The sequence below is a fragment of the Choristoneura fumiferana genome, chromosome 30 (genome assembly GCF_025370935.1).
Source record: "Choristoneura fumiferana chromosome 30, NRCan_CFum_1, whole genome shotgun sequence".
NCBI classification, from domain to species: Eukaryota; Metazoa; Arthropoda; class Insecta; order Lepidoptera; family Tortricidae; genus Choristoneura; species Choristoneura fumiferana.
This window is the reverse complement of record NC_133501.1, coordinates 9,410,872-9,423,765: the sequence shown is the minus strand read 5'-3', so window position 1 is coordinate 9,423,765 and position 12,894 is coordinate 9,410,872. Positions and strand designations below refer to the sequence as shown.

Genomic DNA, 12,894 nt, shown 5'->3' with positions numbered 1-12,894 from the left:
ACCATTTAATCATACAATAGTTATTTGTTATGCAAGGCACTTTCCAGCCTGTTTGGTACGAGTGCTTATATTGAAACCCGAGCAAGCGAAGGATTCTAGGATTGTACCACGAGCGAAGCGAGTGATGCAAAAGAGGAATCCTGAACGTAGTCGAAGGTTTCAAAGGCACGAGATGCTTAACAACTTTACAGCCGAACGAAACACACAATTTTTCACCTCACAAATTGAACACTATTATAAATCAGTTTTAGGTTATGCTAGCTAGCTTATGCCGGCGGCTTTTTTCCCAATTGCAGAATTCTCATCCCATGAAAATTTCTCAGAATACATTCATGTTCTCGTCCCACTGAGGGAATTTCCAAGTCCAAGTAAAAGTTCAGCTTTCTAGATCCAGGGTTTGGGTTGGACGTTGATAAGTGAATTAGCCAGAACTTTTTACATTTCATTATTCAAGTAGCTAAACCTACATAAAGTTAAAATAATTATTGCTACAATCTACCTATCTGTTTGTTGTTATTTTTTGTGAATAACGACGAAAAAACTTATGTAATAGAACAAAATGTAAATTAGTATTACTGTTGTTATCTTGTAATCCATACTATAATATTGTAAATGCAAAAGTGTTTGTGTTTGTATGTTTGTCCGTCTTTCACATCGAAACGGAGCGACAGATCGACGTGATTTTAGGCATAGAGATAGTTTATGGATCAGAGAATGACATAGGCTACTTTTCATCCCGTAAAAATGCACAGTTCCGGAGGGAACAGCGCGCGATAACCGAATTCCACGCGGGCGAAGCCGTGGGCAAAAATAAAAATAAAAACACTAACGCATTTATATTAATGAAATAATTTATAAATGACAAACCGCGTTTCAGAACGTATCATTGTGTGCTGTTTTTTCGAGTGGTTTTCCGAATCTCTTTTCATCATACGATACTTAAGTATTTTTTTCTTGTTTGCTGGGTATTTTTTTGTAATTAGATACGCATTGGAATTATTTCAAAAAACTAAAATGAGTTTTATTATTATTAATTAAATGTTAAGTAATAAGAGTTAAATAACAGATTAATTAACAGATTCAAATATAACTTCAAGAGTCATTGTATTTATTTATTGTATTGTATTACAAGTTGAATAAAACCTTGTAAAATAAAAACGTCATGGCTGCGCTTGGTTTCAATTCCACCTAATATAAATATAAATATAAACATTTTTTTGCCGAACTGTTTGGAGCAAAATAAGTGTCAATGTCATTAATGTCTAATTTTGACAAAATCACCCGTCTTCGTGGATGGCTCTAGGTATAGTTTTTTTTTTTTTTAATCTTTATTTATTATGGAACTTTGATCAAACGATAATGAACATGTCAGTTCCCAAAGGCCTTAATTATAAAAACACCACAACAGCTATAAGATTTAAATGAGTAACAACTCGTGCCAAGAGGGACTGACAAGGTATAGTTATAGTACAATATACAAAACTACTAACTTAACTAAATTTTATCAGGTTACTAAATGTAATGACACTGTTCTATGGGAGATCAAAAAGCAAATTCAACGCAGTAAAAAGTCGAGGAAAAAAAACTTCTAAATATAATACTTATTTTTCCTTTCATCGTACTGAAAGCCTAACTAAAGGCACGGTTACTTGCCAAATTTCATGATTCTAGGTCAACAGGAAGTATTCTATAACTTGGCAGACGCACAGACAGATTGACAAGAAAGTGACGCTTTTTGGGTTCCAGGTTTTTCCTTCTAAGGCAAGGTCTAAATTGATTGTCCGTGATTGGTTCAGTACTGACTAATATTGACGGTTCACGAGGCAACTGATTGATCACTTATAATTAATTCCAACAAATTAGTAAGCAGCTTAGCAGTTAAATATGCATTACCTGTGCTGGTATATTTCTTAGTTTAAGTAATAGTGCTTTATTTTTATAATATTGCTATCCTACTGGACGCCTTGGCCAATACTGTAAGCCAACATGATAATTTTTAGGGTTCTTAAGGTGTAACCAAAATGGCAGAAACGAAACATCGCCATGTCTGTCTGTCTGTCCGTCCGTCCGCGGGTTTGCTCAGAGACTATCAGTGCTAGAAAGCTGTCATTTTGCACGGATATATGTAGCAACTATGCCGACAAAACAGTAAAAAAAACTTGGACTATTTTTTTTTAGGGTTGGTATAGTCGAGTTCATAAACTTGTGACCAAAAATTTGATTAAAAATATCTTAACACGACTCTATTGTTAACGGCGTAGAAGCGTGTTCAGATATTTTTGATAAAATTTTTGCTCACTAGTTTATGAACCCGACTGTACCTCTCATAGACGTACATAGTGGGGGTGATATTTTTTTTTTTTTCTAACCCTATAGTGTGAGGTATCGTTGGATAGGTCTTTTAAAATAGCGGGATTATAGAGACAATTTTTTCGGTTCAGTAATCTGTTTGCGAAATATTCAATTTTAAAGTGCAAGTTTTTGTTAAAATCAAGCGTCCCCGCTCCTCTAAAAGCAAATTTTAAAAAAAAAAATATGATGGTAGTAAGGATATCGATTTTACAATGAAAACTATAACGGCTTGAGAATTATTAGTAGCGAAAATACACACTGAGACATGGATGCACAGAAAAACCCAGGGAATTGAACCCAGGTCCTCAGTATTCCATGCTGCGTGCCATACCCCTACACTACCACTGGACAGGAGTACAGACACGAATTTCTCTTGCACATATATCTCAGGTTGCTTTTTTTTCTACTAAGAATTTTTTTCTTCTTTCGAAACTAAGCGCCCACCCATACAAGAGATGTCGCTACTAAGCAATCAAATTATGATTGGTTATTTGGAGTATTTTTAATTTTTTATTTCAACTCCAAGTTACTTTTACAGTCATCCCATAAAACCATAATTTTGCTTTTTGATATGCTTTTACGGGATGACCGTAAAAGTAACAAATTTGGAGTTAAAATAAAAAATACAAAAAGACTCGAAATAACCAATCATAATTATTAACAGCCTTATTCATAAAAAAACCTTAATTGAGGTTTGATCGGTCTGTTACTTAGCAGACTGATTAAGCTTAATAGACGTTTGTCGAGAAGTATGATTCATAAACACTTGCTAGCAGTCTGCTAGTTGTTGAGCTGCTGATAGACGGATTAGACGCGTTATGTTGGCCACCTTGACAAATCAAAGACAAAAAATGGCCTAATCGATAATTAAAAAAAAAATTGACAGCAGTGACAGCAAATTAGCAGGAAAAAAAATAAAAAGCGAGATGTTTGTTTTCCCGCCATTTCCGATTCAAACAACCATAATTATGTTAATCATCCTAATTTTTTTTTCATATTTATTGTTAATTTATTGTTGCTAATTTAGAGGATTTTTAAATACAAATTCCTGAAAATAAAATTTTCCAGTTTTTTTTTTTTAAATCTTTACGTAGCCCTGCCTTCACTATAAATATCTTCGGTATGGTTTTTTGCTCTTGTCAAAGTCAGCTGTTCAAACTTGTGGCGGCCATTTTGTGACTTAGCAGGGTGATAAAGGAGGGTCTACGGTCCTCTAACTTTAGCAGAGCCTTGATCGACTGATTAGCGCTAACAGACGTTTATGAATCATGTTTTTTAGCATCGGGCCTTCAAGGAGCCTTCAAGGAGGCTCTAACTTTTTATGAATAAGGCTGTAGTAGTTTAAGGGGCTGTTTCACCACCCAATTATTAATTTTAACTGGCGGATAAATGTGATGCTGTTTCCGTCTATTCGAACAAAATAAACAGAGACGGCATCACATTTATCTGTCAGATAAATTTAATCTAAGGATAGTGAAACAGGGGGTAAGAGTAATAAATAGCACCCTGAGGTATAAAATATACCTAAACTTGGAAAGTTCTGTACAAAATATAACTTAATTTTATCGTAACGGCTATTTAACCCTACCTTGGGCGTATCCGACACGATCTTGGCCGGTTTTTTATAAATATAAAAATAAATAAGATAAATTTATTAATTATATTAACATTAAATAACTATAGGTACTTACAGGAAATGATTAATTTCGGAATCCATTAGATGCGACAGTTAGGTTAAAATTCTGGTATTTTACTATATTCCCATGGAAATTCCCAAAAAATACGTCGACAACTTATCTTAGAACGTTGGGTAAAAAAACATTCGTTCTCACAAAATCCCGTATTTGTAATATAATAGGATTCTCGGATTAAAATTTCTTACCCAAGCGGGATTTCAAATTTTGCTCTATAAATCCATACTTTATCCTTGGTAATTATGCTAGTTAACACCTTGTTATTCACATTTAAGATTAACAAGGTTCTGTTCAATCAAGCAAACAAGGCAATTTAACAAGCTGCTTAATTGGCTCTTATTTTACAAAAAAATACGTCAAGAATTTTCGTTGTTGTTATCTGCAGCCTCTCTCAGCCTTGTTAACATTTTCTTGCATTAATATCAAAATAATGAATTGTTGTAAGGCAAAATCAAATATAAAACAATTAGAATGATCGAATTACATGTTTACATCGTAAAAAATACTCAATAACCAATTATAATTATATTACTGCAAGTGATAATACAAAAAAAAACAATGGTTAGGAATCAAACCTTGATTAACTTGATGACTGTAAAATCATTTTGGATTTTAAATTTTCGAGCGCGTTGGTTCTAATTTGTTATGATTAGCAAAAATAGCAAACGTTTTTCCCCCGAAGGGATAAAAACGATATATTTCATGTCTTGCCTAGGCTTGACCTGTGAGATTACGCTATTCATTTAACTATCGAGAAACACAAAGGACTCGTCTTCCCGCGCCGTCCAGCCGCGCTCTCGCTCCCCCCCGCGCTACCCGCGCCCGCGACCACGCCCCCGCGGGGCCGCGGCGCGGCGAGCGACTGCGTGAGCGCGCTTCCTCAGTACCTTGATATTGTAAGTCGTCAAGGAATTACTTGGTCAAGCCTAGGCAAGACATGAAATATATCGTTTTTATCCCTTCGGGGAAAAACGTTTGCTATTTCATGGTCTGTGCCGTCGGCTTGACCTGTGAGAAATGTTTAGGTTCTGACGACGCGGGGAAGCGTACTGTGAATATAATTATGTGTGTTATCATTTATGTACCTATATATACTTAATAAAGCAGAAAGGTATGGATCGAGAGGTAGGTAAGTTATGTAAGTGCTTGTAATTAAACAAAAGTGTAGAAAATCACTTGCTTGTAATTAACTGCCAAATATTTAGGTAGTATCAGTAGAATGTGATTCATAAGGCGATGCCTCTAACATAAGTACTTATTAAATGTAATCAACAGGTAACTTAAATATCTTTGTTTAAAAAGAAACAAAACAATCATAAAATATTTTATATCCAACTCGGATAAAGGAACAATTCAAATGTTAAGCATATGAAAATAACAATAAATCTGTTTAAGTAACTTAAACAAATTAGATAACTGAGATCCGTGATTAATAAGCAGTAACACCGGTAGTCGGTTGTCTTAAACTTAAAAGTACAAAACATAACAATACTTCAAACAATACTTCAGTCTCTTCGAAATAGCTTTATGAGATCAGAAGTAAGTATAATAGTTAATCTCTAATAAACTATCCAATAATAAAATAAGTATCAGACTTATATTTTGGAACTCAATTCCAAGTATCACAATGTATTAAAACTAGAATCAATCAAATTTACATTCAAGTTGTCTACTAAGTTAGGAGCTCTGATTACCTCCCTAAAGTAGTGTTTAAGAACGTTACGCTCACTCCGCCAATTTCCGTTCCTAAGGATGTTGTCTACAGGCATATTGTTATCTCTTCTAGAAGAGGCAACGGCGGAGCGAATACTTCCAGGGGCAAAAGGTATGCCTAGGTCCGCAAATGCTGTCTTGATCCACCCTGCAATAACTGCTCTTGAAGCTGCCCTAACCCGTCCCCTTGAGGTAACAAAAAGTGAGTCAATTCGAGCATTATCTGAAGATCGTCTCATCTCTGAGAGCAACAAGTATAGTTTTGTCCAACGAACTGGGTCGAGTTTCTCATTATGGATCGCAGAAAGCTGCCAGGCCGACTGCCTGTGAGTTGTACTGTCGGTCTTAGAGCCAAAATCAGGCCAGAATGTAACGGTTGTCTCTGTAAGTAACATACTCGTCTCATTTATGTTCAGTAGGGTCAAATCATGCACTCGTCTTCCAGATGCCACCAACAGTATCAGTGCTAGATGGCGGGAGACTTGAAAGATACTATCCTCTTCTACAGGGTTTCGTTCCATCCAATCAATCAGTTGTCTTATATCCCAAATATATTTTTTATTCGAAGTAGGTTCTGTTAATTCAATAGCTTTAATTATTTGTTTTACTAAAACGTTGTTCGTGATATATTCCCTTCTTACTGGGTTAGCAAAATTTGCAATTACTGATTTATGTAGTTTCACTGTACTGGCTGACAACTTCTTTTTTCTAAACAGATAGCTTAGATGTTGTGCAACATGGTGGCCATCAGGATTGTATGGGTCATGTCCTAGTACTCTGCATCGATCCAACCAAGTTTTCCAAGGAGCTGAGTAGGTTTTAAGAGTAGACGACCTCCATGATCTTTTGAGAAGTTCACAATCTTCTATGTGCCAATCTGAAGTTATAGTCGACCACCCCGTATTCTCCATGCCTCCAAGCGTAAGTTTTGGGCGTTCGGGAGACTCGCATGAGTTGTCATGTCCTGAAGGTGATGATTGAGGTTGCGACTCTGGAAAGGGGCACTCATCGCTCTTGCCTTCAGGTCTGACCTCCAAAACACTTTCTCCCATCGTGGTACTATTATGATGTAGGTTCCCCTCGCTTGGTTCAGGTGGGCTAATACCCGAGGTATTAGAGATGGAGGTGGAAAGATCCAGGCTAGGTTGAACTGCCATACCCTGCTGAATGCGTCGGTGAACTGGGCTTCCTTGTCTTTCACATCTCGAGAGACGTAGGCTGGAACCACCCTCGATTGTCTGGTTGCAAATAAGTCTATTTCGGGAGTTCCCCATTTGAGAAATATCAGATTGGTCACTCGTTCGGACAGGTGCCAGTCCGCGAAGGACTTCTGACGGGATAGACTGTCTGCTATGTCGTTGCAGATGCCTGGGATGTATTGGGGCATAGATCCACTCGTAAGGTTTGTGTCAAATGTAGTAGTTGTGACACAAGCGCTGTTAGGTGACGAGAGCGTGTCCCTCCCTGTTTCTTGATATATGCCACGACTGTTCGATTGTCCGATTGAACTACGACCCTTTTCTCCTTCAAGTAGGTCGTTTCCGATCGAAAGGCTTGTAACACTGCATACAGTTCCTTCTTGTTGATATGCCATTGCTTTTGAGCTGGGGTCCATAGACCGCTGATCATCGTTTCGTCTATCTGAGCTCCCCAACCTTGGTCTGACGCATCTGAGGTGATGAACACTGTCACTCGATACTTTATCAGAGATCCATTTTGCTTCAGGTTCCCTAGCCACCAGGCACATTCTTGAAGAATAATTGGTGTAATAGGGATCATTTTCTTTTTCTGGTGTTCTGGCAAAAGGTTGGCTGCTCGTTGCAGATTTCTGCAATGTAACCTTCCTAGAGGAATTACGAAGCTGGCAAAATTTAGTTTGCCCAACAAGCTCTTGGCTAGTTGCCAGTTCCATTCTTGATCTCTTAAGATTTTGTTTAAATCCTTTTCTATTGATAGGATTTTCTTTTGAGGTAGTGAAGTAGCATTTTGTAAAGTGTTCCACACTATTCCCAGGTACTCTATTTGTTGAAGGGGTTCGTTTAGAGATTTCTCTGTGTTTATGATCCAACCCAATTTTGTCAAAAAGTTTACTGCTTTTATAGCATCCTCTCGCAGTTTTATTGGATTCTGGCAGGCAAGAAGGAAGTCGTCCAGGTACACGACCACCCTTATGCCCATGTCTTGAAGTCGTGATACTACCCAATTTGATAGCCTTGCAAATGTGAGAGGAGCAGTGGAGAGACCGAAAGGCAGGCACGTGAATTGCAATACCCGACCCTGATGGACTATTGATAGAAATCTTCTGTGTTGAGTTTTTATGGGCACGTGGAAGTATGCCTGGGAGATGTCGATCTTTACGAGATAATCTCCTTGTTGAAGAAAATGAGGTACTTTGAAGTGGTTTAACAAGCGAAATTTTCTGGGCAGAAGATATCGGTTGAGGCCTCGTAGATTGATTATGGGTCGAATCTTCCCATCCGACTTTGGGACTGGGAACATTGTTGACAGAAATCCTGACTGAACTGACGTGTGTTCCAAAATACCTTGGTCTATGAGAGAGATTATCTCCTGCGTCATTTCTTTTGTCTCGAATTTTCTTAGTATATGGGTATAAAAAGGGATCAGAGGAGGTTTTGCCACAAAAGGAATTGTATAGCCCTCTATTATGTTTAAAATACTTTTGGGGGCACCTGTGCTCCTCCAGACCTCTAAAAAGGAGCGAAGTCTGCCTCCTCTGAAATGCCTCACCTCAGGTACTTTTATACTTTCTTGAAGCATGTCCCTTAGAGGAACGTCCTCGAGCTGATGAGGAAATGGGTTGCGTTGGACGCCTCGAACTTTGTCCCGTTTTATCGGAGTGACGACTTCTGAGTTTGTTGACTGCTTTCTTTTTCGACACTTTGCCTTGGGAAAACCCGGATGCGCTGATGTAACGCTTGCCTTCGGTTCGCCTTGGTTTGTTGCTGCGAAAGAAAATTTGTTGCGGCGGTTGCTTCAGTACCTCTGCAAGTTTTGTTTCGCAGAAGAGATGGGTTGTTGATGGAGGAACAGAATTTAAAAGTGACGCTTGGTATTCATCTTTGGGGATAAGGAGGTTTCTCCTCTGCTCTATAATCTCATTCCTACGACCACATGCAAATTGCAAGAGATCATCTGATATGGTCTTCATGGCGGAGCCAGTAGAGAGGTGACTCTTTAGGTCTTCTTTGAGCCCGGGATGCTTATTAGAGAGATCTTTGAGAGCCCCGTGTAGGGCATCTCGTTGCATCAAAAGACCGTGGACCACTGTTCCAAGAACATAGTCCATTTTCCCTAGTTGGTCCTGTACAGGGTTAGGTGTAATGTGTTTGACTAAGACAGGGTTGGCTTTTAGGGTTCCAAAAACGGGTGCAGCGTGTAATCTTTTCTGTACCTCGACGTACCTGATTTGATTATATGTGGTGTCACCTAATCTTAGTACTTTTACACCCTGTTCCGCAATGTGTGGTTTTGGGTTAGGTATAACAGGGTCTTGTGGCTTGGTGCAGGGTTGCCAGTCAAAATCGTCATCTGAGCCTAAGGGGGGCTCGGGCGGTTTCCATGCAGAGGTAGCTTGCGTTGAAGACTTTTCAGTAACTGGAGGGCCGTTGTTCTCTGAAGAATAAGCTGAAGCAGAGTCTTCGTCCGTACTCTCACAGGCAGAGTTCTCCTGCGAGTCAAATGGAGTCTCAAATTTCTTCATAAAAGACTCCAACATCTCCTTCAGTACCATATGATTTTCTTCTAACCGGCTTAATCTGTCCTGTCGCTTGGACACCCGAACCGAGCTGTTACTGCGCCGAGAAGAGTGGGTAACAGAGCCGTTGTCTTCGGTATCGGCAGATAATTCGCGGTTTGCTTCCTCCCGACAGATTAGTAAGGGCTTTATATCCGCTAGAGCAGCTACCACCAACTCATTTTGTACAGCAGAACCACGGATCCGTGCCGCGAGAGAAGCTGGGCCGATAATAAGACCGACGCACAGAGGCCACTCTAATAATTTTAGCTTAATATCTCTATAAGCTCTCTCAGAAAGAGAGGAACAGTTCGGTGAAAATGCGCGAGCCAAACCAGTCGTCGGGATCGCGAATCTGACCTTGTTGAGAACTTGAGGGTCTAATTCATTTCCTAGCAAATCTTCTTTAGAGTAAGTATGAACTCTCCATTCTTGCCAGCCGTCAGGAAGATGCGCCGAAATAAGACGCGTTAGCCTGCTGAGGATCACGTTGTCTCCAGGGTCATCCGCCTCCCATCCGAGTAATGATCCAAGAGAGCGCATGTCTCCTGATTCCGTGGCCTGAAAAACAGGAACTCAGTGAGTGTCTTGTAATGAAACGGCTCACACTGCCCGTACGACTAAAGCGTACAGCCTGAACTTGCACGCACGCGGATTGCCAAGCTGACCCGTACGGCTCACTAGGCTGGCCCGTACGGCTCACCAAACTGACCCGTACGGCTCATCAAACGGGCCCGTCCGGCTCACCAACCTGACCCGTACGGCTCACCGACCTGACCCGTACGGCTCACCAAACTGACCCGTACGGCTCACCAGGCTGGCCCGTACGGCTCATAGGTTTGACCCGTACGGCTCGCTATTCTGGCCCGCACGGCTCGCAGTTTCGGGCCGTACATGTACTAAGTATCTCATTAGCAATTTTATGTTTACCACATTAATACATATTACGATGTATAAGATACATAGTACATAGTGCTCAAGGTGTAAATATCATTCACAACTCTGGGTTGAAAAGACCGCAGAGAATGTAAGTGAAAATATAAGATAGATCGGAGCCGAGATGGGCAGTACATTCCGATATTTGCGCTTGATAAGCGTACACCGAGCGTTGGGCTATTTATTTGAATAGCTGCTACTTGTATGCGGAGCAGTACAAGTGTATAACCTTAAAGGTTAGCAAAAACAAACTGAAATAAATAAACACAAGCACTTACAAAATAAACATAACTGCACTTACCATTGATACGTGGGAAAACAATCCTATAATAACACAACACTGGCGATCTAAGCGATCTCGAACGAGCTTCGTCGTTACTAATAAAGTCACTGTGTACTCGCGTAGCGTAATGAAAGCGTACTGAGGAAGCGCGCTCACGCAGTCGCTCGCCGCGCCGCGGCCCCGCGGGGGCGTGGTCGCGGGCGCGGGTAGCGCGGGGGGAGCGAGAGCGCGGCTGGACGGCGCGGGAAGACGAGTCCTTTGTGTTTCTCGATAGTTAAATGAATAGCGTAATCTCACAGGTCAAGCCGACGGCACAGACCATGAAATAAATTATCATCAAAAAACTATTTTTATTAGGTATTTTTCTTTATTCCTCTGTACTTCGAATTACAAAATTGAATTCGGTTGAAAAAAAACTTGCAGTTTTTATACGGTTTTGTTTGAAAGAACATCAGAGTAAAAAAAGTATAAGTTTTTATGATCCAAAAAGTGAAATAATTTAAATAATTTATTGAATCAGGCGTTACTTTGCAGAGGTCCATATCAATGAACTAAAAGAATTTCCTTGCTCACCCGCGACCTTACGATAGCTAAGCTTATGCAAAATATGCGTGTTCATGCAGTTCCTCCAGCTCCACACTGTAAGAACACACACAAATCACACAAACCCATCTATCACCACCACCACACTACACTGACGCGTTTCGAACTCAACCAATGCTCATCTTCAGAGTGACACAACCGTACACCATGCTACCAGTTGTTGGACTAACGAACCACAACCACCGTTTTAATTTGTCACTGTAACTCCCCATACGTTTTACTCACATACGTTTTATGAAACAAAACAAAACTACCCACAAATTATTAATAAATTTTTAACCGTCCTTCAAAACTACCCTGATTTTTATTTATTTACTGTCAAGGCATGTTTTATTAACTACCATAGCTGAAATAAGATCCAAGCCGTAGCAAGGGAGATGAAACTAAATTTCATCATCATCATCATCATCATCAGCCCGAAGACGTCCACTGCTGGACAAAGGCCTCCCCCTTAGAACGCCACAATGAACGACAACTTGCCACTTGCATCCACCGGTTTCCCGCTACTCTCACGATGTCGTCAGTCCACCTCAACCAACTAAACGAAACGAAACTAAATTTACCTGCTCATTAATAATAGACCCCATACTGTTGTATCTAATTATCTCCATGCATTCTAAAACATCGAGACGAAACCCCTTGCCACAATAATGTAACACTTCATACGAATCTGAGTCCGATAAAGAATGATTTAGTTCCAACAAATGTTTGGCAAAATTCGACTTATCAGGATGCTCATTCCTATATGCCGAAACATGCTCTTTAAATCTAGCATTAAAACTGCGACCTGTCTGACCAACATAATACTTTACTGCAGTCATTACAAGTGAGCTTGTATACACGCGATCTAGTTCCTTTATCTACCTTCTCTTTGTGGTTACAAAGTTTAGAGTACAAAGAGTTGTTAGTCTTAAAGGCTACCATAACATTGTTTGATTTTAATATACCACAAATTCTATCAGACAAACGACCAACGTATGAAATGCTACACCTATATTTGTTAGAAGACTGCGATGGTAACACGGCGTAAAGCATGCTATTCACTATCCGTGCCTGCTTTTTCTGAACCAAACTATTGACCATTGATTTAGTATAACATACATTGTAGTAGTAGTTGTTGGTTAAACTAAATCAATGGTCAATAGTTTGGTTTGGTCAATAGATTGCTTGAAAATTATTAGTAGTTTGAGAGTAAATAGTAGCCTAAGGTATAAAAAAATATACCTTGGACGATTCCGTACACAATACGAAATCCTTAGAAAAATATTACATGATTTTTTCGTAATAGCTGTAAAACCCTATCCTGGGCGTGTCCGATACGCTCTTGGCCCGTTTTAACCATTTTGTACAATATCTGCATGGACCTCCTAATCAATCTGTATAATTTCAATGATAATTTTCTCCCCCGTCTCACAACGCTCTCTATCTAATGTGGGAGACGTAGTAATCTACGAGTACGAATGTGATGTGCAGATTCAACGTGTTCCTGCTCCGGTCTGCAGGGCTACTACGAAACTCGAAACTCGAAGTCCGTGTCGTGCGGTCCCTCTGACACTTAT

General features: G+C 39.8%; 1 protein-coding gene across 1 annotated transcript; it reads right to left on the bottom strand.

The window, feature by feature from the left end:
- Nucleotides 1-7,145: 7,145 nt before the first annotated feature.
- LOC141444787 (uncharacterized) lies at nt 7,146-10,865 on the bottom strand. The gene is made up of 2 exons (XM_074110432.1): nt 10,751-10,865; nt 7,146-10,074 (listed from the first exon to the last, which is right to left on the bottom strand). The coding sequence occupies exons 1-2, from the start codon at nt 10,751-10,753 to the stop codon at nt 8,509-8,511; spliced, it is 1,569 nt and encodes a 522-aa protein (XP_073966533.1). The 5' UTR covers nt 10,754-10,865; the 3' UTR covers nt 7,146-8,508.
- Nucleotides 10,866-12,894: the final 2,029 nt, after the last annotated feature.